General features: G+C 42.8%; 1 protein-coding gene across 4 annotated transcripts in view; it reads left to right on the forward strand.

The window, feature by feature from the left end:
* The window catches only part of MYO1B (myosin IB), a 173,301-nt gene that overhangs the window by 104,377 nt on the left and 45,121 nt on the right, over positions 1 to 23,803 (forward strand). For all 4 annotated transcript variants that reach the window (XM_058664747.1, XM_058664746.1, XM_058664748.1 and 1 more), the window contains exons 7-13: positions 1,611 to 1,674; positions 12,571 to 12,669; positions 13,889 to 13,992; positions 15,422 to 15,569; positions 15,855 to 15,973; positions 21,835 to 21,921; positions 22,667 to 22,732. In XM_058664747.1, the coding sequence (XP_058520730.1) occupies positions 1,611 to 1,674; positions 12,571 to 12,669; positions 13,889 to 13,992; positions 15,422 to 15,569; positions 15,855 to 15,973; positions 21,835 to 21,921; positions 22,667 to 22,732 (687 nt within the window). The remainder of the gene's footprint in view (positions 1 to 1,610; positions 1,675 to 12,570; positions 12,670 to 13,888; positions 13,993 to 15,421; positions 15,570 to 15,854; positions 15,974 to 21,834; positions 21,922 to 22,666; positions 22,733 to 23,803) is intronic.

Raw genomic sequence — 23,803 nt, forward strand, 5'->3', positions numbered from 1 at the left:
GGCCAACGGGCCCCAGCTGCCTGCCAGTGGAACTGTGCCCCCTTGCTTGTTAAGTGCTTTGCTTCCTGTGTGTCTCCCAGTTGCATGGGCCTCAGATCTGTGCAGTGGTCCAGGCCATGTTGCTGGACCTTCTTTTTTCTGCATCTCCTGTGGTTCAGCGAGGCCTATCCTTGTGACTTTGTGGGTAGCTTTTTTGTTTTGATACTTCCACTTAAAGCTCCCATCATTTCTTCCCCAAACACTGCAGCCAGCGCCTATCAACCTGCTCTGCTTGAATTCCTTTGCTGTGTGTACCAGCGTAATCTGTATAACGACATGACTTTGTCATCAGAACTATGTCAAGGTCATGGTGTGCTACACCTTCCTTCACTGGTCTTGTTTCCCACTCCACATCCTCAGAGACCACTGATGCCTGCCCCTTCCTGCTCTGCCTCCTGCTTGCTGTCTGACTTCCCCTGAGGTCCAGGACAGGCTTCCTGTTCTCCCTTTGTCCTCACTTCTTTGTGCACCATGGTTCACTGTAGGATGCGCCCCCCTGGGCTGGAATGCCCTGTTTACCTGTTGTAGTTCCTCCCGCAGCCATAACAAGCTCTCTGAAGTCGGCAGCTGTGCCATGCTTTGCCTTGTGCCTGATTCAGCATCCAGGAAGCGTTGGCTAAACATTTGCTTAATAAGTGGGTGACGACTTACTAGGGCAGATGACGAGGCAACAGGAGAAGGTGAGGGAGTGTGTGTCACAGAACAAAAAACCACAAATTGCATTCTTGACTGAGTTCCATGGGAATCATGTTTCCTTTCCTTTGCCATTGTTTTGGAAATTAGAAAGAGTTAAAGTAATTCTCAGGGAGAATTGTTTACAAATCATCTGTCTGACTATTGCTAAGGTAAGACATAAAACTGAAGACTTGACTTTCCAGATCAACACCCTTTTTCAAACAAGAAACATCTGTGAGAGTTATACTGGTGATTCTTTAGGCAGTTAGAGACCAAGTTGTTTAGAAATCACAGTGTTAAACTCCAAATATGTAACAAGAGTCTGGGTTAGAAAGACATTGCTAAATAATCTAGGTCAAAAGCAAAACAGCAGCAAGAAAGGGTGATTATTAGTCTTTGTTTCTGAGGTGGTTCCATCACATAATCATGTGTGATTTGAGTGGATATAAGAAAGCGGAACTCCAAATTTACCATTTTCTCCACTGTTTCTTTTTTTTTGCCATGATTACAGTATATGTTGTCTATAAGGATGAAATTTATCTTCCCAACCAGTGATGTGTCAAGACTACTTATTTTCCTGAGTTTCCGTTGCAGATTTGAGTATACACCCCACTCAGAAATTCTAAACACATATCTACCTGACATGGAAAAATCACGTGATGCCTTAGAAACACTGTTGAGTGGGCAGTGGGATGGATTAGTTTTGAATTAATGGAATATTAATTGTGAGTGATTTATGGAGGCATGTTGTTTTACGTCTTAGTTATATACTGTGTCTCTTAATTGCATTTCAAAAATACATAAAAATAAGGTCTTAGTATTGCTATTCTTGACTAAATATTTTTGATGCGAACTTAAAACCTGACAATCTTTTTTTTTTTTTTTTTTTTGGCCAGGGCAAATATATGGATATTGAGTTTGACTTTAAAGGAGATCCACTTGGAGGAGTGATAAGTAACTGTGAGTATGTCTCCTGAATCCTTGTGAAGTTCAGAATAGCAAAACATTGAATGCTTTAGATCTTTGAGTTGTTAAGAGGTGTGAGTTTGAGCTTCTTTTTCTTGTGTTTAGGCTTTTAAGCTTTGCCATTTCAGATAGCTTTATAATGTGATATATATGATTTTCCTAAAGTTGGCTTAAATTTTTCTTTAAAAAATTTATAAATCTGCTAAGGAAATACTTGACTTTTTTTTTTTATTCTATGTATCTTTACGCCAAGCCAATATGAAAAGAATCTTCAATAGGCTATTAATTTTTTTACTCTATAATTAAAAATAAAATAGGAACAATTGATTTGAAATCAGCAACTTTGGCGGCAATATCAAATATAAAGGGATAGACTTGTATTTCAAATTTTGAGAAACTTTGTTTCTCTTCCATTGTATTTAGATCACTGAAAAGTGATATACCTGTTAGGTAAAGCAAGTGTGTCAGGTCAGCGGCCTCCTTCTGGACATGACATGTGATTGTAAAAGTGAGATGTTCTCTGTCAAAGGTGATAAATAAAAAACCAAGGGAGGTCTGCTAGTAACCCAAGGTCCGGACTTATTTGTGGCCTCAAAGGGCCACAGGGAGCTGTCCATATGTGCCATGGCTACATTACCCTCACTGCTTCGGAGCTTCTACACCGTGCTGTGAGCATGTTAGAGGAGTTATGGTGATGACATTTTTACTTCACATGAAGTGTTTTCCTGACCCCAAGTATGAAATGGGTAAGGCAGGACCTTGGCCTTCCGTGAGGAGATGGGTAGCCTAGATTCCCCACATGCCCGTGGATCTCCCTGAACAGCCTGGGGCCAGGAAAATGCTATCTAAAAATCAATATCCTCAATAATTTGGGTGAACTAGACAGTGATTCTTAGAGTACACTTCAGGCCTGGGATGACCTTGTGCCTAGCACAGCAGGATTGACTGGGATGAATTGTGTGGTTCTTAACTCATTAGATTTTCCATTTTAGTTTGTGTGACTCTTAGCACATTCTGTGTCCTGTGGATTGAGATTATCTCCATTGATCAGCATCGAATAATTAGGAGAATATCTTGAAAAGAAAAGTTTACTGTGAGATGAACTTGGGCAAACGGGGGAACAGAGGTACTCATGAAAGCCCTGTTGGATGGCCAGAGGCAGATGAGCCTTACCCTTGTCAAACGTTGTAGGCCGCGTGCATTCACAGTGGGTAGCAGCTGCTGAGAGCTGTCTGGAAAGGAATGAATGCCTTATTTTAAAGAATGTTTCCTTTCTTCTTGTGAGAACTACTCATGAATCGTTAGTGCCTTCTTCTAAGGCAAATAAACTAGTTATGACATAATAATACGCTGTCTCCAAAACAGAGGTAAGTTAACGGTAGTTGTCATTGCAGAACTTGGCACCCAAACATTGTGAGACTACTTAAGCAATGTTCTTCTTGAGGTTTCTGGGCAAATAGGATTTCTTTTGATTGTAAGTGCTGGAAAATGAGTTCAGTTTTAAATTTTGAAGTTTAAGTTCTCAACAGAAATGTCTCAGTGCCGCAAAGTCTTTGCAGTATCTGCAGAGAATAAATATTAAACACTCAGTTCTTTTCCAGTTAGGATTAATATATCTTCACGAATGGATTTCATATGGTGTTTGTTAACATTTGTTCCTTCAGTGAAATGATACTGGAATTTGTGGTAGTGGGAACACCCTGGTAAAAGAGTAGTGTTTGTTTTGGAGAGAAGTGGAATACATTAGTGGTGAGAGTGGGAGCTTTCGTCCTCTATAGATCAAGGGCTGACTCATAGGTGGTCACTGGGCGTTGATGCCTGTAGGCTTACTAGGGTGTGAGGCAGTGGCCAAACCCACTCGTGTCTTCTCCTAACCTCATAGAACATACTCTCTCTCTCAAAGAGATGTGCTGTGTAGTTTGAATCTTGAATCCATTCGGAAGGTATGAATCCCTGAAGTTAGTGTTATTTGGAGAGAGGCATTGTGAAATTAGAGGATGGCAAACATTTGCTTCAATAGAAAAGATACAAGGTGGAAAGTACATCAAGATGTCTGGCTTGTATGAAATGATATTTATCCCATTTTGTTAAGGGTTGTGAATCCTGTAAGTTTTATACATTTGTACTTTATACATCTGTACATTTTATACAAGTTTTATACATTTGTAGTTTATACATTTGTACTTTTGGATCTAGTGTTAAAGAACTCAAGTCTTACAAATATGTTGCTTTTATGAGTAATCCCAGGTTTGTTCTCTTATCTGTGGTGCCTGGTGACAGTTTACACTGGAGAGATGCTATGAAAGTTTTGGGGGATTTAATCTCCTAAAAGGTCGGAGGGGGACCAACCAAACATGTCCATTGTGGTTAAGCGCTGTGACTTCAAGTGTGTGTGCACCTGCACAAAGCGAGGGCTAAAGATGCAGCTGTCCTGCCTGCAGCAGCACATCCTGAGCTGAGTGTGCAAGGGCTGGGGATGAAGATGGAACTGGTTCAATCCTGCACGCCGTCTTTCTGCTTTGTTACACCTGGCACGTCCGTAAGCCTACCTAAGCAATGCTTACTGACTTACTCTGTGGTTTGTAACATCTAAACAAAAAACGACTTGCTGAATTCTCTGCACCTCCATTTCTTAATCTTTGAAATGGAGATAATGGTGGTTCTGTTTTTGTAGGTTATGGTGAGGTATAAATTATTAGCATCTAATGCACGTGTTATGGTGCCTGTACATGGGAAGCCAGCACTCAGTAAATGCTTGCTTGCGTATTTATTGTCTCTAGCTCTTCATTAAATATATACTTTTTATTTATTTATTTTTTTAAAGATTTATTCATTTCATTACAGCCAGATATACACAGGGGAGGAGAGACAGAGAGGAAGATCTTCCATCCGATGTTTTACTCCCCAAGTGAGCCGCAACGGGCCGATGCGCGCCGATCCGATGCCGGGAACCTGGAACCTCTTCTGGGTCTCCCACGCGGGTGCAGGGTCCCAATGCATTGGGCCGTCCTCGACTGCTTTCCCAAGCCACAAGCAGGGAGCTGGATGGGAAGTGGAGCTGCTGGGATTAGAACCGGCGCCCATATGGGATCCCGGGGCTTTCAAGGCGAGGCCTTTAGCCGCTAGGCCATGCTGCCAGGCCTGAATATATACTTTTTAAACACAGACTTGCCTGGGTTTTCTTAATGACCAGCATAGTGTCTCACATTTGATACAGTTTTTGTGTTAATAATCACAGAGAAATCATGAAGAGATAAGCGATGTGTTAAAATTTGCCACTTTATTAGTTTTGTCAGTATTCTGTGCTGTTTTAAAAATCATTTTAAGTGCTTTAAAAAAAGTCTCAGAAAGGCAAAAAAAGTTATTGATAGTGAAACAGTCTATTATGGATTTGTTGTGTTTAAAAAAAAGTTCTGTTAATAATGAACAGAGGCTCTTTCCTCTGTGTGTGTGTGTGTGTGTGTGTGTGTGTAGGTGTAACTTGCTTGTGTGCACTGCTTGTTCTTGCTGCCTGGCAAATCTCCAAAACATAAAAGAGTGAGTCAGCGGTCCTGTAAAGTGCTCTGGGGTTCTGCAGGTTAAGAATTCAGGTGGGGGTCACAGTAGCCTAGTGGCTAAAGTCCTTTCCTTGCATGCACTGGGATCCCATATGGGCGCCAGTTCTAATCCCAGCTGCCCCGCTTCCCATCCAGCTCCCTGCTTGTGGCCTGGGAAAGCAATAGAGGACGGCCCAAAACTTTGGGATCCTATACCCCATGTGGGAGACCCGAATGAAACTCCAGGCTCCTGGTTTCAGATCAGCTCAGCTCCAGCTATTGCAGCCGCTTGGGGAGTGAATCATTGGATGGAAGATCTTCCTCCTCTCTGTATATCTGACTTTCCAATAAAAATAAAATAAATCCTTAAAAAAATCAGATTGGGGAGCATTAGACATACCTTGTCCTCGCCTTGTACGGGACTGAGGCTGGGAAGACATGAGTGACTGGGGGAAGTTGACCATGTGCAGGACCAGAGTCTCTGGAAGCTTTGTCACTCATCTATCAGCCTCTTGTGAGGAGAGGACTTCAAGTCCAGGCTCAGCTATGGGCTGCGACCGCCTGCCTACCTGTGGACTTCCTGAATTATCTGGGGTTTTCCCAGCATAACAGCTAGACGGGAGGAAATTTCAGGGAAATTCCAAGTGTTTCACTTTCTCAATACTCTTTTTCATTAGAGCCTTATAGGTGCAGGACATGCAGATTATACCTTCCAAGGGGATGAGTGTCGGACAGTTTGTGACCATTTTATTTCTGACAACCACAGTGTGATATTGTTTCCAGAAAAGGGCACAGGAGCTTCTCACCTTGTGGCACACTCCTGTAGAGTGTCCTCCCACTGATCCAAGGTTTGGCCATGAGAGTTGTTTTTGGTTAGCAAGCACAACCAGGGATTTGAAAATTGGTTACATGTCAGAGCTGTCCTCTCTTGCTGCTCCCAGGAGCACACTCATCCTGTGAATGGAGCCCGGACTGGTCTGCCTGATGGTGAAACATACTGGGAATGAGCTGTCAGGTGCAGGAGCGAACGAGGAAGTCTTAGCCAGCCCCTCGCCAAGCTGCCGGGAGGAATTAACCAGGCTGGCTCAAGCCAGCACCACCCAGCTGACTCTCACAGTCACAAGCTAGTAAGCAGAATTGTTTTAAGGAACTGAATTTGGGGATAGTTTGGCAGGCAATAAAAATGAACCAACACAGGGTGCCCTTTCCTTCACTTCTGTTGGAAACACATGAAACAGAGGCCTTGAATCCGTGTGATGGGAAGGGCTTTGTCACTGTGAAAGACAAGGTGGAACAAAGAGGCTGAAGTCTGTCCTTTAGGTAGTTTGGTAGTGACACGAACATCCACAGCATTGAGCCGCCACTGGGCTCTCCCTCATGGGCACTCACCTGGCTGAATCCCAGCATCGGGACAGCAGCCGCGTAGGTAACCCAGGTGGGCTGACCCATGTGCTTTTCTGCCCAGCCAAATCCTTCCACCTGCCCCGGGTAGCAGTGAGGCGCTCAGGGAGACTGAGATAGAGCTCCGAGTCCCCTCCTGCTGAAAATGGGAAGCAGGAGGAAATGACTACCTCTTTTCCAAGGAGCATGGGACATGAAGCCAATAGTTCTCAATTTTTATTTTCATATCGTATCTGAATTTGCGAAACAAACAGCTTTTAATGTGCTTGCTGGCTTATAGTGTATGTGTGACACATTCATGCCATGTTGCATGGAATAAACTACTCCCTTAAATTATTGGAGATTTATAGCTTTGTCTGTTTTATTCCTTATCTTTTATTGATGGCAATTCCTTGATTAGGAGTGAAACTGCCTGGTACAACACTTGTTAAAGGAAACTCAAATTTGTTTTCTTGGGAATAGATGTGTTAAAATGAATTGAAACTACTTATGCAGGAGTCATTTCTCGAGGGCTAGTGAGGAACCTTCATTACACCATGTTTGTTATTAATCTGTCATTCTTGGAGTTACAAAACATAAAAGAACACAAGACAATATGTTACCAAGTTCATAATGTAAGGCTGAGCTGCTTTGCTTTTCTTTTTTAAAGCATTTTGGTCTTTAAATGTCCTAAAGACGACAGAAATAATCTGCCAATGGTTGAGAAATCTCTGAAACAATCGAAATTTCAACAAGAGTTCTTTCTCTGGAATGGGTGGCTTTAGATAAAAGTTGATCCTTTGCATTTTTGTTGATTTTACCTTTTATCTTACAAAGATGTTTACCTTGCAAGAAATCTATAATGAAGGCAGATGTTCAGATCTACTTAGCCTCAGATTGAGGGGTGAACCTGTGTGTATCAGGGTAGTATGCATAATCAGTAGTTAAGAACTAGGTGGTTCGTTTATGTTATTCTAAGGGTTGGTCTGGAAATTGGGAAGGGAGGGAGGGAGGGGGAGAGAGAGCGAGAGCGAGCACCCATCCGCTGATCACTCCCCAAATGTCCAGAATAGATGGGGCTGGGCAAGCCAGGAACGCAGTATAGGGCTCCCACCTGAGTGGCAGTCACTTGATTGCCGTCTTTTGGAGTGTGTGTTAGCAAGATGCTGAAACCAGGAGCCAGAGCCAGTTAGCAAAGTCAGGCACTCTGGCATGGGATGTGGCTGTTTTAACTGCGACTGGATTGTGCTGGAGCCGGGAGCTTAGTCAGGGTCTGCTACATGCAAGGCAGAAACTCAGGTACTAGAGCCGCTATTGCAACTTTTTTACGGTTTGCCCTAGCAGGAAGTTGGAGTCTGGGCTGCAGGTGATTGTCAAATTGCAGTATTTCATCATGGGACACAGGTATCTCAACCAGTGTCTTAACCCAAGTTAGAGGCTCAATGCAAGCTTCCTTTTCAGAATTTTTTTATGAAACATGTCCAGCTCTCAAAGTACTGATTTTATAACTTTGGGATATTGATTTTGGAATGAAAACTTCTAAAGCTAATATCTCAAAACTAAATTGCTAGTATGAGCAGTTGGAGGAAGAAGAGTTAGAATGTCATGGCATGCCACACCTTGTAGCTCTCTGAGCCTGGAGAGTCTGCATGTGCTTGGAGACCTGAGTGAGGCAGGTTTGGTGACAGCTCTGGGGCCCATTTTCTCATCTGGCTTCTAGTACTTTTTAATAAACATGCACATCAAATGATCGTAAGAGGACATTTGTCTCCTCTTTTTCATCTTGAAGATTTCCCCTTAGTGGGTCTTCTGATTGCCAGTCTTAAGGCTTATGTTTATTTTCAGGAAAGCATCCACTAGATAATAAAGCTCGTCATCACCATTTCCCCAGAACTGTCATCAGTTAGACCCGCTAATCCACTGGTTATTTGACAGTTTGTCTTCAGCAGTGGTCATTTAAGACCAGGGGAGACAGACATACTTGTTTAGGTCACATTACAACCTTGTGCTTAGCTGAAGGGGGTCCTAAATGCCTACCGAGATTATGTTTTCAAGGTTACTAAAGCAATATATCTTTTCCTAAGCTAGTAGACTAGTTTGGTCATGAGACTAGCTAAGAAAGTCCTTATATGAAGGTCAGCTTCTTGTGTGAATGGAAGGGGCATGGAGGGGGTTCATGGGTTAATCTGTTTTGATTTCCTTAGAATGGCATGGGGGGGGTTGATGGATTAATCTGATTTGATTGCTTTAGAATGGCTTAGTAAGTTTCTCTTTCAGTAAAATGTAAATTTTTATCAAACTTACACCTTGAGGGGGATGAAACTGCATTGAAATACCTGGAGACTTTTGTGCTCTGTGCTGTACTAAATAGCCAGCGTCCTTCTAGCAAAAACTGTTCTTCACAGAACCTTGCTGGCTGTGCTGCACAGTGGTGGAAGTGCCTAGGGCAGTGCGAAGGCTGGGCCACGTTCTGCTTTGACTGAATGCAGAGACCCAGTGCATTCAGACCCAGTGCATTTTAAGTGCATTAAAATGGTCAGGTGCTAAGACCCTCTGGTGAACTGAATTCATGTTCTGTGCTTCGATTCAGTTTCATGCTGTTAGATTATGTTGGTACATGCACATTTAGAAAAAGAACCCATTTGGGAATGGTCTTAAGCATCAGAAAATTATTTTTTGGGGGGTATAGATTTTCCCTAATTGCTGTCTTGCCTGGTAGCTTGTGATTTATATGAGAAGTCTTAAAGAAGTGGAAATAGGAGGTTCTGGGGTAAGACAGTAAACATTTTAAGTGGGAAAATTTTCAGCTGTCTTGTAATGAAAGGTTTCTCATTTTGTGACCAAGTTACTTAGGCAAAGTCATGAAGAAGTCTTATATTTTATGTAAAGTACAACACTTTCAGTTGTTAGAGGATTTTGCATTTTCTTTTGCTGGAAAAGGCGTGATTCTCTGATTACTCAAAACCTTGAGTTCTGGCTCCCTTAGCAAGAATGTCTAGTGAGTTTTGACTTTTCATCTATTAAATGGGGCTTATGAAAGCAACCTCAGTAAGACATCCAGGGTCACGTGCGGTGATGGGTGAGACGCCCTGAAGGCCAGGCAGCAGTGCAGCCAGGGTCCCCTTGCCCCTTTCTGTTTGCCCTTCCCCTTGTAAAACAGACGTGATGTTATGCTACCTATTGGAATTTGATAGCAGCCGCTGATTATGTCAGCATGTGTGGTTTGAGACAAGTACTCTCAGCCAACATTCCTTTTCACATGGTGCACACGTGAATATTACTCTGCAACTTGGTGGCTGTTAACCTGATGAAAATTACAGCCATGGCCATGGCTGTCTCCACCCTCTCCATTGTGTGGGAGCCTTTATTCCAAAAAGCGCCAAACACAATGCTGACCTGGAGGTCGCAGTTGTGCAGCTTGACCTTTTCACGTGCTTTGGGAAGGTATTATTACACGACTTGAAGTGCCATAATTTACTCTTAGGATGTGGTTCTGGAAGTGCAGCCAGGCAGCTGTTTGTTGTCACCGGTAGGGGAGAGGGCAGCAGGCTGCTGGTCAAAGGCAGCCCAGGAGTTAGGGCAAGGGGGCAGAGCCTGGGTTTGGGGGCCACTCTGCCTCCTCCCTCCTGCCCCTCCTCACTGCTGAGTGCCTGTTACCTCATCTTGCGGAGAGCTTCTGCTGTTGGCTGTGGGGGGTGTGGGAATACCTGTAACTTGCAGGCATGAGGAAGGTCTTGGGGTTCCTCCCCCAGTCGGTGCTGGGTACATTCCCAAATGGCTTCTGGCGCATGGTGGGTGAACATGCAGTGAACTGATTGAAGGAATTTGTGCATGAATGGATGAAGTAAACTGTAGCATTTATTTGTTTTTCACGGAGTTGAGTTACTTTCTTCTGGACTTTGGGAATTTCCTGTAAAGATTAGCTTCTCAATGACTAATCTGTCCGTACCCTGTGGGTACTTTTTGTCTGAAACTATACTAAATACTCTTAGAACCCTCTAGAAGTCCATACGCAAAACAAGTAAAAAGACACAAAAGTGAGTCCTGCTTTTCCATCCTGACCTGTTTTATTTTCTATTCTGCTGGTCAGTACTGTAGAACTGATTTAAGCATTTATTTCCTTAGACTGGATGAACATTGCAGTCTTTTTCTCTAGGTTACATCCCATTTGTATTTTCTGATTTCGATTTGCTTTTTTCTAAAAATTCTTCATTATGATTTGCGGACATTGAAAATCTCTAGCAATGTAAAAACAGTAGATGGAAATGAAAAAAATCCACAATACCTTGTTCCTTTAAATTTTTGTTTATGCATTTTTGTTCTGACTTAATTGTGTTTCCTCACAACCCTGTTTCTTTGTTTTTACAAACAACCTCATGTCTTTGCAAGCTCTCATGACTCTGATTCCTCAGATCTACACGCTGTAACCCTGCCCCCAAGGTCCAGCCCCCAAGTGCAGGTGTAGATTCTAGAACCAGAAGAGGATGAGCTCAGGGATCCATCATAGAGAGATCATGTCATATCTTTTTATTTTTCCAAAGATTGATGGATTTGTTTGTAAGTCAACGTTTTCTTACCTATTTAAAGATAACGTTGGCCCCACTGGCAATCAGATGTAGTTGTGTGCTTGCTGATGTGAAACCTTACAGCTGAATGTGGCCTCGTGTGTAGTCTACACCTCGTTTTGTGTCACTGGTGTATGACGAGGAGGACTCCAGGCTGAAGCGTTGTCCTCCCTTGTCTGTTGTATGTTGCCACTCACACTCATTTCTCCCTGTCGTCTTCCCACTCCATCTCCTTCCCTGCTTTCTTTTCTTTTTTCTTGTTTCTTGAAAATTTGATGGGAGTTCACATGTATGTGATGCAAAATAATCTGGATCCAAAGAAAATATGCTGTTAATAACACTAAATCCCTTTAAATGAGAGCTAACGTTCGTTCTCCAAGACCTCGAGATAGCCCCAGAAGCTTCACTTCTCCCGGGCAGTGGCGCATGGGGGTGTGAGCTGGAGTCTGTTCAGTGCCTGGTGGGCTGATGTCATTCAAATCCTGGTTCCACCAATTACCAGCTGAGTTACTCACATCCTGTGCTCCCAGTGTTGTCGGCACTAAAATGATACCTTGTGAGAAGTTGAGAGAATTCGGACAGTGTCAACACAACCCATTTGAACAGTGACTCGGTGAAATGGTAGATTCCTCTCTCTTCTCTCTTTGTATCTCTCCCTCTACCCCTTTTCCTTCTTTATAACTGCCTTCAGTTAAATAAATCTGAAGCAAAACCATATTGCCAGAGCAGGTGTTGTGGCACAGTGAATTAAGCTGCTGCTTGAAACATCTGCATCCCATGTCAGTGTGCCTGATTCAAGTCCTGGTTACTCATTTCTGGTCCAGCTTCCTGCTGATGTGTCTGAAAAGCAGCAAGTGATAGACCAAGTATTTGGTTCGTGTCACCTCTGAGGGAAATCGAAGTGGAGTTCCTAGCTTTGCCTGGTCCAGTCCTGGCTATTGTGGACACTTGGGGAGTGAAATAAAGCATGAAAGATCTCTCTCTCTTTCTTTCCCACTTTTTCCCTCTGTTACTGTACCTTTCAAATAATCTGAAAAGAAAACTGCAGATTTTAGTTAGCTTGTCAAAAGGAAATTGTTTTGTGTATTCTATGTTTAGGTGAAAATTATGACTGCAAATGCTGTTGAGAAGGGAGGGGGGGAAGTGTCATGGTCTTCTTGGAGCTTTACTATGAATGTGTAACATCTGTTCTTTATATTTAAAAAATTTCAAATGCCTGATTACATTGAAATAAATAACTTTGGGTGAATTTTGGTGATTTTGAGTTGTGCTTTTTGGCTGAAAATAAAACTGCAAATATAGTTTCTTTTACTATTCATAGAAAATGAGCAAGAAAGCCACGAGGGGAGACCCTGATGAACTTGACATAAAATGGATACTATGCTATGGCTTAATTCTCTTTTCCCTAGATCTCTTAGAGAAATCTCGAGTGGTCAAGCAGCCCAGAGGCGAGCGCAACTTCCACGTGTTCTATCAGCTGCTCTCTGGTGCCTCTGAAGAGCTCCTCAGTGAGTTCCTGTTGCCGTGTCTTAATTTGCATCCTCACAGAATTTTCTCTGGCATTCTCCTTAACTGTTTGTCCCATATGCTTTTCCTCTTCCTTCTTAAAAATCTTCAGTGACTGCCCAAGGTAAAGAACGTGGTTTGTCGGCTCCTACCACACACCCAGGGGTATCTAGTTGGATATCCCTGAACCTTACTAGATAATGGTGTCTCTGAACAGTTGAGTGAACTAAATGTTGGAGGAGCTACTCATCACAAATTCAGAAGGTGAAATCGAGGAGTGTAATGTTGACTTGGAAAGAGAAAACTCAGGAGAAGTAAGCGAGCACAATCATATAACAACACATGGCTTAGGAAGATCAAAGCCAGTGGGGAGACATTGGCAGCTGGCACGAGATAAAACCCCGGCTTTGGATAGGCTCGCAAATTAATATAGACCCACGAGGGTAGCATCGTGTAGTCAACAACTGAATGCTGAAGACTATTGAGTACATAGTTCATAGAAGAGGTTATGGAAATATGGAGAGTTGAAGGCACTTGGGGGAAATCATTTTCATTAATAATCACCAGATGAAACAACACTGAACATAACAATGCTATGCATAACAATGTTAATTCTTATTAGCAATGTACATATGTTAGCAAGAGACAGTAAGTACAGTAAAGCTGACAGTTGTCCCTGAATCCTTAGAATCGGTGGGAATCAGTTCAAAGTAAGGACCACTTTCTAAGGGTGCAATTAACAGCCCGGGCTAAGAGTCACAGCATGGTTAGAGCCTGCCAGCCAGTCACACTGCTTGTTGGAATATATCCCAACAAGATAAGTCACATGAATGCAAAATAGAACTTTTATGAAGATGTTTGCCACTGTTCTATTTGTATTATTATAAATAGATGGAATCAAATGCATGGACTCATAGATCCAATGGTGAGTAAGTGGTCATCAGGTAGACACCATACGTTATGAAATAATACATCAGAAACATTTTATGCTGTAAAAACATAGAAAAGGCATAGCTCAATAAAAATGAATGCTAATTAACAGGGTGTGGCATAGGTAAAATGGTGATAGATGATTTTAGGAAAATGTTTTTGATATTTGGGGATCTGTTTCTGGTCTGATGAGTCATTATGTAAACATCTGAAGGTTTAAGGGAATGAGATTTATTAAAGGTGATTAAATTTATTGGAGCCACTTACCCATTTGTATGTATGATTTATTAGATAAACTTAAACTTGAGCGGGATTTCAGCAGATACAACTACCTGAGTTTGGACTCCGCCATAGTAAATGGAGTGGACGACGCAGCGAATTTCAGAACCGTTAGGGTAAGATGGAGTGCTTTCCTTAGGCTTTTCTACGGGTAACACTTGAGGCTTAATTGGAACTGGTAACAGTTCTCAGTTTTCTTTAAAGTGTAATTGATGCCCCCAAAGGTTTAAGAGTTACACAAGAATTTATTAAGTTTTTATTAGCTTGATTTTTTTACCAGCTCAAAAAAATCACACGCGGTCAGGGAGGCCATGCTTTATTAGAGTATATAATTTCACCATTTCACAAAAGGCGCTTTCTTACCCGAGCATCCTGGGGTTTGACTTTCTTAATGTTGTATTGAAACTCACACTGTTTTCATAGCCAGAGTTAATTTCCAGGTGTGAAAACTGCTCTTGGATCAGGTTAAATCATGACCATTTCTGAACCAGACAAGCCTGTTTTTGTGCGATTTTAGAAATCTCATGTATAAACCAGAGCGATTAGCATTCCACATTCATTAGAGAAGAAATGATTTTTGAGCAATGCTCTGTTTTCTGGCTTGATGCGGCACACACTTTGAAAATGACTCCTATTGTCCCATGGTATGGTAACCGGGATTTACTTCCAAGTGTGGCAGCTGGGGCTGTGGCGAGGGAGGAAGGGGAGTAGCTGGGCTCACAGATAAAACAAGATTGACATCAGCTCATCACTTGGGCTGAATGTGAAGCACCTGCAGGATCTTTTCCCTGCTGTCTCTACTTTTCTCTGTTTGAAATTTTTCTGAATCAAGAAAACATCCATTACTCCCATTGCTGTGACCTAATCAGTAAGAAGGAGGGATAAAAACTGGCTGTGCTCACAAAGGAAGCATTTTCCTAAGACTATGTCACTTTAAACCTGGATGAACAGCCTCATGTGGAAACAATAGCCTGAAAATTCCTGAACATGGCTCTGTAGAAGGTTTGCGTCCAAGATCGGTCCTATCTATGACCACTCTGCCTAGAACTGATTTCTCATGAAAGTTCATGAATGACTGTAGGTCTCCTGCTAACACAGTCTTTTGGACAAGGCTCTTCAGCTTTGTAAACTAGGATTTTTCTCACATGTAAGATAAATCAGGGTTTTTTTTTTTCTCCCTGCCCCTTGGAGGGTTACAAAAGTGTTTTGTTTGGGTGTGTTCCTGCTTGTACCAGAACCCCAGTGTGAAACAACAAACGCACCCCATGCATATGCACAAACTGAACTGCCGTGGTTGAGGTGGTGGCAGAAACTTAAAGCTCTGCCCCTGGCCTGCCACATGCCTGTCTTCCTCTTAGCACTGCCAGTGGAGGATGCTCCTGCCGTACCCCGAGCACTCCTTCAATCCCCGTTTTAGGACACTAGATAAGCCAATGCTTTGTCTTATCAGGCCCTCTCTGCTGAAATAAATCTGTAGTATGGCTCATTAAAAAAATAATTAAGACTGCAGAAGAAAACAGGTGTTTTTTTTTCCTGCCTCCCCAGAATGCCATGCAGATTGTTGGTTTTATGGATCATGAAGCCGAGTCTGTCCTGGAGGTGGTGGCAGCTGTGTTGAAACTGGGAAACATTGAGTTCAAGCCTGAATCGCGAGTGAATGGCTTAGATGAAAGCAAAATAAAGGACAAGAATGGTGAGTCCGTGAAGACTCGACTCCTTGTAGGAAGCTGCTTTGAACATCTGCCCGGTTTTTAAACTAGAAAGGAAAACGCCTGCCTTGTGTTCATTGGTTTGAAAGCTTTCCGGTAAAAGTGAGCAGAAATACCTTTGTTGCTACATTTTCAGTCTTTTGATTTAGACATCTCACACTGGGCCATTTGGCTGCGATCTAGAAAGTACAGCCCCAGTCATAAGAGTGATTGTTGGCAGCGTAAATATCATCATGTTTTGTGTCTTTCCCTCCCTCCCCTGCCAACAGAACTCAAAGAAATTTGCGAATTGACCAGCATTGATCAGTCAGTCCTAGAACGAGCATTCAGTTTCCGAACAGTTGAGGCCAAGCAGGAGAAAGTTTCAACAACACTGAATGTGGCTCAGGTGGGTAAATCACAGTGCACGCAGTTTGCTCCAAGTGTCTGCTATTTTTTTGAATAGTGCTGTAAATAAAAACTTGTTTTGTGCCGTGTTTTGGGCATTTATAAATGTGGTAGGCTAATCAGATAAGGATCTCTTGCCTTCATTGAACTGAAAATCCTGGCAGTGGTCCTAGATAGCAATTCAGAAGGAAAATGATACAGTAAGCTTGAACCCGTGGTAAATGCAGTGGGCAAAGAGAAAAGGTAGAGTAGGGGAGCTCCTGGGAGTGGGAAAGAAGGGTTGGAATGGCGTGGTCAGCCTCGTAGCTCCCAGGACTGCTGTGGTTGCAGTGTGGAGCACGGAGGAAGAGGAGTAGGAAACTGCAAGGAGACAAGTGCTAACCCAGAGATGATGACTTGGAGCAGGTGGTGGCTGTGGAGTGAGGGAGAAGGTGGCACACTCTGCACGTATTGCGAAGAGAGTCCACAGGATGGGTCGATGCCTGATGCCTGGTTTAGGAGTCAAGAGTGTCCCAGAATCTGGGGCACAGAAACTGGAAAAGTGGAGGTCACCGATTTGGAAAAGCCAGTTGGTGGTCACATGGCCAACTGATGGCCATGCTTTGCTTGTTGAAGCTTTGTGTCTTGCACGTGGAAACCAACAGCACCTTTCTAAGACCCGAATTAGAGCAGCCTGCTTCTCTTCTTTTGGTTCAGGTTAAACAGGTGACTGTTTAGGTGGATGCCTGCATATGCTGGCAGCTTCTGGAGCCTTTGCAACAGAAAGCCCTGTCCTCTGTGTTGGGGATTTTCCCAGTCAGTGCTGATCTGGGCCAGGGAGGTGACTGCTTTAGGACTTGGCCCACCCTGGCCTGTTTGGTCCAGCTGTGTTCTGTTGACTCATTCTCCTTGTAAGTAGCTTTCAGCCTCCAGAACACAGGAGCTGGGAAGCTAGGCCCTCGCTCTCAGCAGGGCTTTCCTCCCAACCCTGAAAGTCCTTCACTTTGTTTCAACACTGATTTCTTAAGTTGGGGGGGTTTGTTTTGCTGTGGCAAATGCCGTAACTCTGTGTGTGAAAGTTGGATTTGTAGCAGTAACTGTTGCGTGTCTTTCCTCCTTGGTTACTGCCTCTACTGCCACATCTGTCCAGGTTAGTCTCGTAATTCAGATTACCGAGAGTGATTGACTTATGGCACAGCTTGAGCCTCCAACATACATTGTTATTAGGAGGGAAGTAAGGGCTGAAGGAAGCCATCACAGAGAGCATTGAAGGATTTAGGTACAGAGAAAGGACAGAAAGCATCCTGAATCAAAATAATGAAAAAGTAGGACTGGCACTGTGATGTAGTTGGTAAAGGCACAGCCTTCAGTGCTGACATCACACATGGGTGCCTGTTTGAGTCCTTGATCCACTTCTGATCCAACCCCATACTAACAATCCTGAGAAAGCAGTGGAAGCTGGAGGCCCTGGACCCACCCCACCTGGGAGATCAGGAAAAAGCTCCTAGCTTCAGCCATCGTGGCCATTTGGGGAATGAACCAGCGGATGAACATGCTTGCGCTCTCTCTTGTTCGTTCTCTCTCTCTCTCTCTTTCTGCGTGTGTTTGTGTCCATAATTCTCTTTCAAAAGGATTTCAAGGGCCCGGCGGCGTGGCCTAGCGGCTAAAGTCCTCGCCTTGAACGCCCCGGGATCCCATATGGGCGCCGGTTCTTATCCCGGCAGCGCCACTTCCCATCCAGCTCCCTGCTTGTGGCCTGGGAAAGCAGTTGAGGACGGCCCAATGCATTGGGACACTGCACCCGCATGGGAGACCCGGAAGAGGTTCCAGGTTCCCGGCTTCGGATTGGCGCGCACCGGCCCGTTGCGGCTCACTTGGGGAGTGAATCATCGGATGGAAGATCTTCCTCTCTGTCTCTCCTCCTCTGTATATCTGACTGTAATAAAATGAATAAATCTTTAAAAAAAAAAAAAAAAAAAAGGATTTCAAAAACAAGGAAAGCCCCATTAGAGCATGTATCATTAATAGGATTGATTAAGCTTTGCCACAGCTTTAGTAATATGAAGATGATTCAAAGAATGTAGCTGAAAGATTAACCTTAGATTAAAGGGGAGAAAGTCCACAGCTATGGCCCTTCAGCTTGACATGCAGCAGAATCCACTGGCGAGAGCTCTGCCTTCAGTGTGGTGGTTCCGTGGGGTCTGGGGTAGGACTAGCAAATTCACACTCGTGTGAAGTTGAAAGATGGCGCTGCTAGTGCTGATGCTGAATCACCTCTTGAGAACCTCCCTGTTTGGATGTCTTCAGTGATCAGATTGGAAAAACAATGATAGGGTTGCTGGCACTGTGGAACAGCAAGTTAAGCTGCCACCTGCAATACTATCATCTGGTCCAGCTTCCTGTTCACATACCTGAAAAGGCAGCAGAAGGTAGCCCAAGTACTTGAGCTTTTGCCACCCATGTGAGCAACCCAGATGGCATTCTGGGCTCTTGGCTTTGGGCTGGCCAGCATGGCCATGGGGGAGTACCAGTGGACAAAAAAATCTGTGCGTATGTGTGTGTGTGTGCTGCCCCTAGCTCTGCCTTTCACATAAATCTTTTAAAAAATGATGGTACGTGAAGAATTCATGTTCTTTAGGAGAGCCCTTTAGGGATGTATGTATTTCGGAAGAGATTATATATATATATATATATATATATATATATATATATATATGTATGTATGTTTTGTTTTTACTATCTAGGTATCCTCTAGAAATGAGACCCATATACTTTTTACTTTTACAGACTTATTTGAGTCACATCCCATCATCATGTCAAACTCTTTTATTTTGTCTTATTTTATTTTAGCCTTTGGCATAAAAGAATTTACCTTGAGAGCCTTGATTTCGGCACCTTACCCAAGGGTTTATGTGTGTCTGTTTTAATGTAGGATTCAGAGTACCTAGTTCTACCAGTGTTGTTGGCTGCTGGGTTTTGGTTCCTAGGAGAAGTGATTATTTTATTAGCCTTTCCTCATAGTTTCAATTCTTAGGCCCCAGCATCGTCTTTACTGACCCATGCCTCATTTTCCCCAAGGCATTTAGAGCTTTGCCCAATAGGATGACTAATATTGAAATAATGGAAACTCAAGACCAGGCTTATCATTCAGCTGCTTCTAGATAACTTTCTCCTTGTTCCCCAAGGCCCTCTGTAATCTGGCTACACACACCTGCTTTTCTCCGTTTATTCCTTAGGAGTCCCCAAATGCCGTATCTATTTTACCTGGTGCCTTTGCTCCTGTTTGCTCTACACTGCGATCATCACTCATTCTTTCTGCCTCCCAGGCTCTGCATCGCTGCTCCCTGCCCTTGGTCAGGGAGAAACCAGGTCCCACTTCAGGGAACCAGTTTTTGCTCTGTAGTTTGGCTCTGCTGTCTCCCTGATTGTTTCTGTGTGAGGTTGAGCTCCCCAGCTCCAGCATAAACTCTGCGAGGGAGTTGGAGCCTCCACGGGCCTCCGCCTTGCTCAGCACACACTGTTCCCAACCTCACCTCCTCCGAGGCAGAGTCGGGCTGGGATGTTCCTGGGAGAACCCCTCAGAGCCGCAGAAGTGTAGTCATAGTTTGCTTAGAATCTGAGGCACTGATGCCACAATCTAGGCCTCTCTGGTTAAGGTGCTGCAGTTAAGCATCACTTATGGGTTCCTGTGTAAGACTCAGCTGCTCCACTTCCAATCTGGCTGCCTGCTAATGTGCCTGGAAATGCAGCAGAACCTGGCCTTAGTGTTTGGGTCCCTGCCACCCCTATGGCAGACCCAGAAGAAGCTCTAGGCTCCTGGTTTGAGCCTGGCCCAGCCCTACCTGTGGATGCCATTTAAGGAGTGAACCAGTGGATGGTGGACCTTTCTCTCCATCCTTCTGCATAATTCTGACTTTCAAATAAATAGATTTTTTTGAAAGAGCATGAGGTAGTGAATCAGTCCTGGTGACGTCTCTCATCTGATTCATGATCCCTAAATGAGAGGGAACTCTGCTGCCCTTTCCGCTTTCTAGGAGATGACTGGTGGTCAGGTAGCAGGAACTGTACCCCAGCAGTGAGCAGTAGTAAGCTGGCAGCCTCTGGGGCCAGATATGGCTCAGCAGACTAATTTGTCCCAAAGGCAATTTTTTTCTCCTGTTCGCCTTTTAGATTTGAAATTGTATTGCCTTTCTCTCCCAGCCAGTATTCCCCAACCTTCAGAGATCCAACACTTTCTAGTCGTTTCTATCACACAATCCCTGGAAGGGTTAAGTTTGAAACATTTGTCATAAAGGTTTGCTTGGAGGAAGCAAAGATTCATGTTGGCTGTGTGTACCAGATCAAGTTGTCATTTGTTGCATCCGTTGACTAATGAGATGGTGGTTTGTTGGAAGCAGATAGCATGCAACTGAAAGAGCCATGTGACATTAAGACGAAAAGGGCTTATTTATGATAGGTGGTGTTTGGAGATTGTGTGTTTATCTGAGATAACTTGAATTCACAAGAAAGGAGAAAGGGTTGAGAAATAATATAGCCTCATCAGCTTGTCAGATAGTATCAGAGAAAGCCCCTTCAATAATTGACATAGAAAGACAAAGGGAAAACCAGAAGAAAAGGTATTGAGGAAAGGATGCACGTGTAAATGAGGTTTTGGCTTCTTTCTCTGTTTTAACCTTACACGGGCCTGTCAACTATGGGGTCACACAGGTGTGCTGCTCCCCTCCTGTTTTTAACCCCTTTGGCCAATCTCTAGGTGTATTTTCCAGTTCTATTTGGAATAGCTGCCTAGGATGTAGGAAAAAAAGATTTTAGCATAGAAGTGTCAGGCCAAGGGAGAAGGTGCTGTCTTCTCTGCTGTGCTATGTTGCTGGGAAAGTGAATGTTTTAAGAAGATATGTGGAGATAGTTTATCCACATACAAGTTTGTGGTCTTTGTAGAATAAAAATATGCTAGTGTAGCTTAGCATACACTATTATTAAGAAGACCTGTCTTCTTAATAATTAGTGACATGCACACAGAGAATCAGCCAACACAAAACCTCTGGCTATCTTCACCCGTGCACGATTCCTCCCAGGCTGCTCTTGCTCCAGGCCTTGCCCCAGAGCCTGGGCTGAAGTCTCTGGTACTTCCTTGCCACTCACTCTGAGCTCCGGGGAGGATCCGTAGGCCCTTCTGACCTGGACTGCCACTCTCCAGCCTTGGGATTCTAAGTCAGAGGTCAGAGAGCCTCATGTGTTTCCTGCCTCTTTGTCCAGAAGTTCTGAATAGTCTCAGAAGCAAATAAAAAAACACATTAAGAAGGTTTTATTTTCATAAGGCAATTTATAAAGAAAGCTCATTACAGATTTTTAGAAAATACATGAAGTTGAATCAAGAAAATAATTTATAGATACCACCAGTCAGATCCATGTTCATGTATTTTCTTTGAGCTTCCATTCCTGTGTACAGTTTCGGGAAAATTAGTTATTGGTGTATGGAGTGTACAGATTAAATTTTTTTTTCATAGAATGAGCATTTCCATTCCATTAATTAATTTCATATACCTAATGATAATTGCATAACATCTCTTCCAGTGGGTATTTATTTTATTATCTATTATTGAACTTCTAAATTGCCTCTGGCTTTTGTCAGTTCCATAACATTGAAATAAATATTCTGTGATGAAAACATTTGCAATAGAATTGATTTCTTGAGATGTGGAAAAAAGCATAATTTATATAAACAATTCTCCTAATTCTTTTCAAAGCTTGACTGCTTATCCAGAGGATAATAGTAACTGGTTCTGAAAGGGAATTTGCAATGAGTTTTGGTGATTTAAATAAACATTTTCGTTATTTTATTGAAATTCTGCATTATGGTAACTATACTATTTTTTTTAACAGGCTTACTATGCCCGGGATGCTCTGGCTAAAAATCTCTACAGCAGGTTGTTTTCATGGTTGGTAAATCGAATCAATGAAAGCATCAAGGTATTGAATCTCTTTAGCCAAGAAATCTGTTGTAGATAAAAGTATCCCAGGGTGAAGATTAACGCTGAAGACAGATCATTTTATGATCAGATGACTTACTGCTATGAATGACCATTATTCCTTACCAAGAACTTGCCTTGTGGAAGACTGAAGTTGGCCAGGGCTTTTGTTCCTTTTGCCCTGAATTGGATCTCACTAAGGATGAACCTCATGGCCACATCAAAATTACTGGGATGGCCAGGACCCCAAGTGCAGGTCCCAGCGTGTCTAACTAACCAGTTGTACACACTTGGCTAAAAAGTTCTGCTTTACTCCCTGGATACTAATACATTCTTTAAAAAAAAAAAAAAAAGAATGAGTACATAGGGCCTGCAAAGTTCATAATTAAGAGTCATTAAAAATACACATGGATTTCAAATATGTTTGTGTCAAAATAAAGCTTTTTGAAGCACCTTCTTATTGCAGTAGATGATTAGCTTGGAAGGCCCTAACTCCCTCTTGTACGATGTACTGATTGTTGTTAAAAATTTATTATGAGCTACTTACACTTTTTTTGAATCATCTGTTATTGGGATTTCTGAAAGTGTCCATCCCAATATCTGATCTCATAATTTTAAAAAAGAAGCACCTCACATGGCCACCTTCCTAGGGAAGAATTACCTTATAACGTATGTCTGCTTCTCAAATGTTTGCAGTGTTTCATTTCCTGCCTACGTTCACTCATGACTTTAAACTTTCTTTAAAGGCACAGACAAAAGTAAGAAAGAAGGTCATGGGTGTTTTGGACATTTATGGCTTTGAAATTTTTGAGGTAAGAAACTTAAAATATTTATACTATCTATTATAAAATGAGGCCTTTGGAAATTCATTCTTAAACATAGACGGGATTTGTTGTAAGGACTTATAACTTTGAATCTACAATTAACTTTTATGCAGGTTCACAGAGTGTGTATGTGTGTGTATTCGGGACTGAGAGAAAGTGTTGAAGACATTGCAGTTTAGAAGGTTTTTGTTGTTGTTGTTTGTTTGTTTTTTTTCCCAATATATAAGTACTTGACTGTTGGAATTGTGAGTTTAGAATTTCAGTATGAGATGGCTGACAGGTTCCGGGGACATTATGCCTGTGGCCATTTGCCCATGTGTAGGTTGTTGGGAATGTGGGGCAGGTGAGTGCCATGAAGAAGGTACAGCCTGCAGAGTTGGAAGCAGCACTGGCCTGCCCAGGGCTGTCGGGTCCTCGCCTCTATAAGCCTTCCAGAGAGCCTCAGAAAGAGTCCCTACAGCTCATTCAGGTCCACCCAGTTGGGATCTTGTGATAATGAATTCTTTTGCAAATTTCTGCCAAAATTCATAATGAATTTTTAAAAAAAGACTCCATGCTTGTTATAAATTATTTCAACATTACATATTTATATCAAAATTTCCTATCCACTCCCTTGCTAACTGACATTTAGAAGCAGTTCTAAGGACCTATTAAAACACTTATTCTTGTTTTAGGAATGTTAGAAAATGATGAATCAATTTTAATTCTTTCCCACAAGTAAGCCCTGCCCAAAATGACTACATGGAGAATTTATATATTTAAAAAGTTGAAGTTTCAGAACCAGAGAAAACAGCAGTGCGTTCTTCTTAGCTAAACCAGGTCTTTCTAGCAAATGGCTTTCTCTTACAGCATTCGTTTCTATGATGCTGTGTTTTCTCCCTCCTTTATGTCCTGTATTTACTAGCTAGTGCTCAATGTTTACAGAAGACCGACTATGCCAGCATGGTGATAGTAGTTGTGTTTTGTCTGAGTTGGCAGAAGGTCAGGAAGTAGCTATCCCAGTGTTCCCATGTTGTGGGACCTGAAGTGAAGGTCAAGAAACTATCCCAAAGTGGGATA

The sequence above is a fragment of the Ochotona princeps genome, chromosome 5 (assembly GCF_030435755.1).
Source record: "Ochotona princeps isolate mOchPri1 chromosome 5, mOchPri1.hap1, whole genome shotgun sequence".
Lineage (NCBI taxonomy): Eukaryota > Metazoa > Chordata > Mammalia > Lagomorpha > Ochotonidae > Ochotona > Ochotona princeps.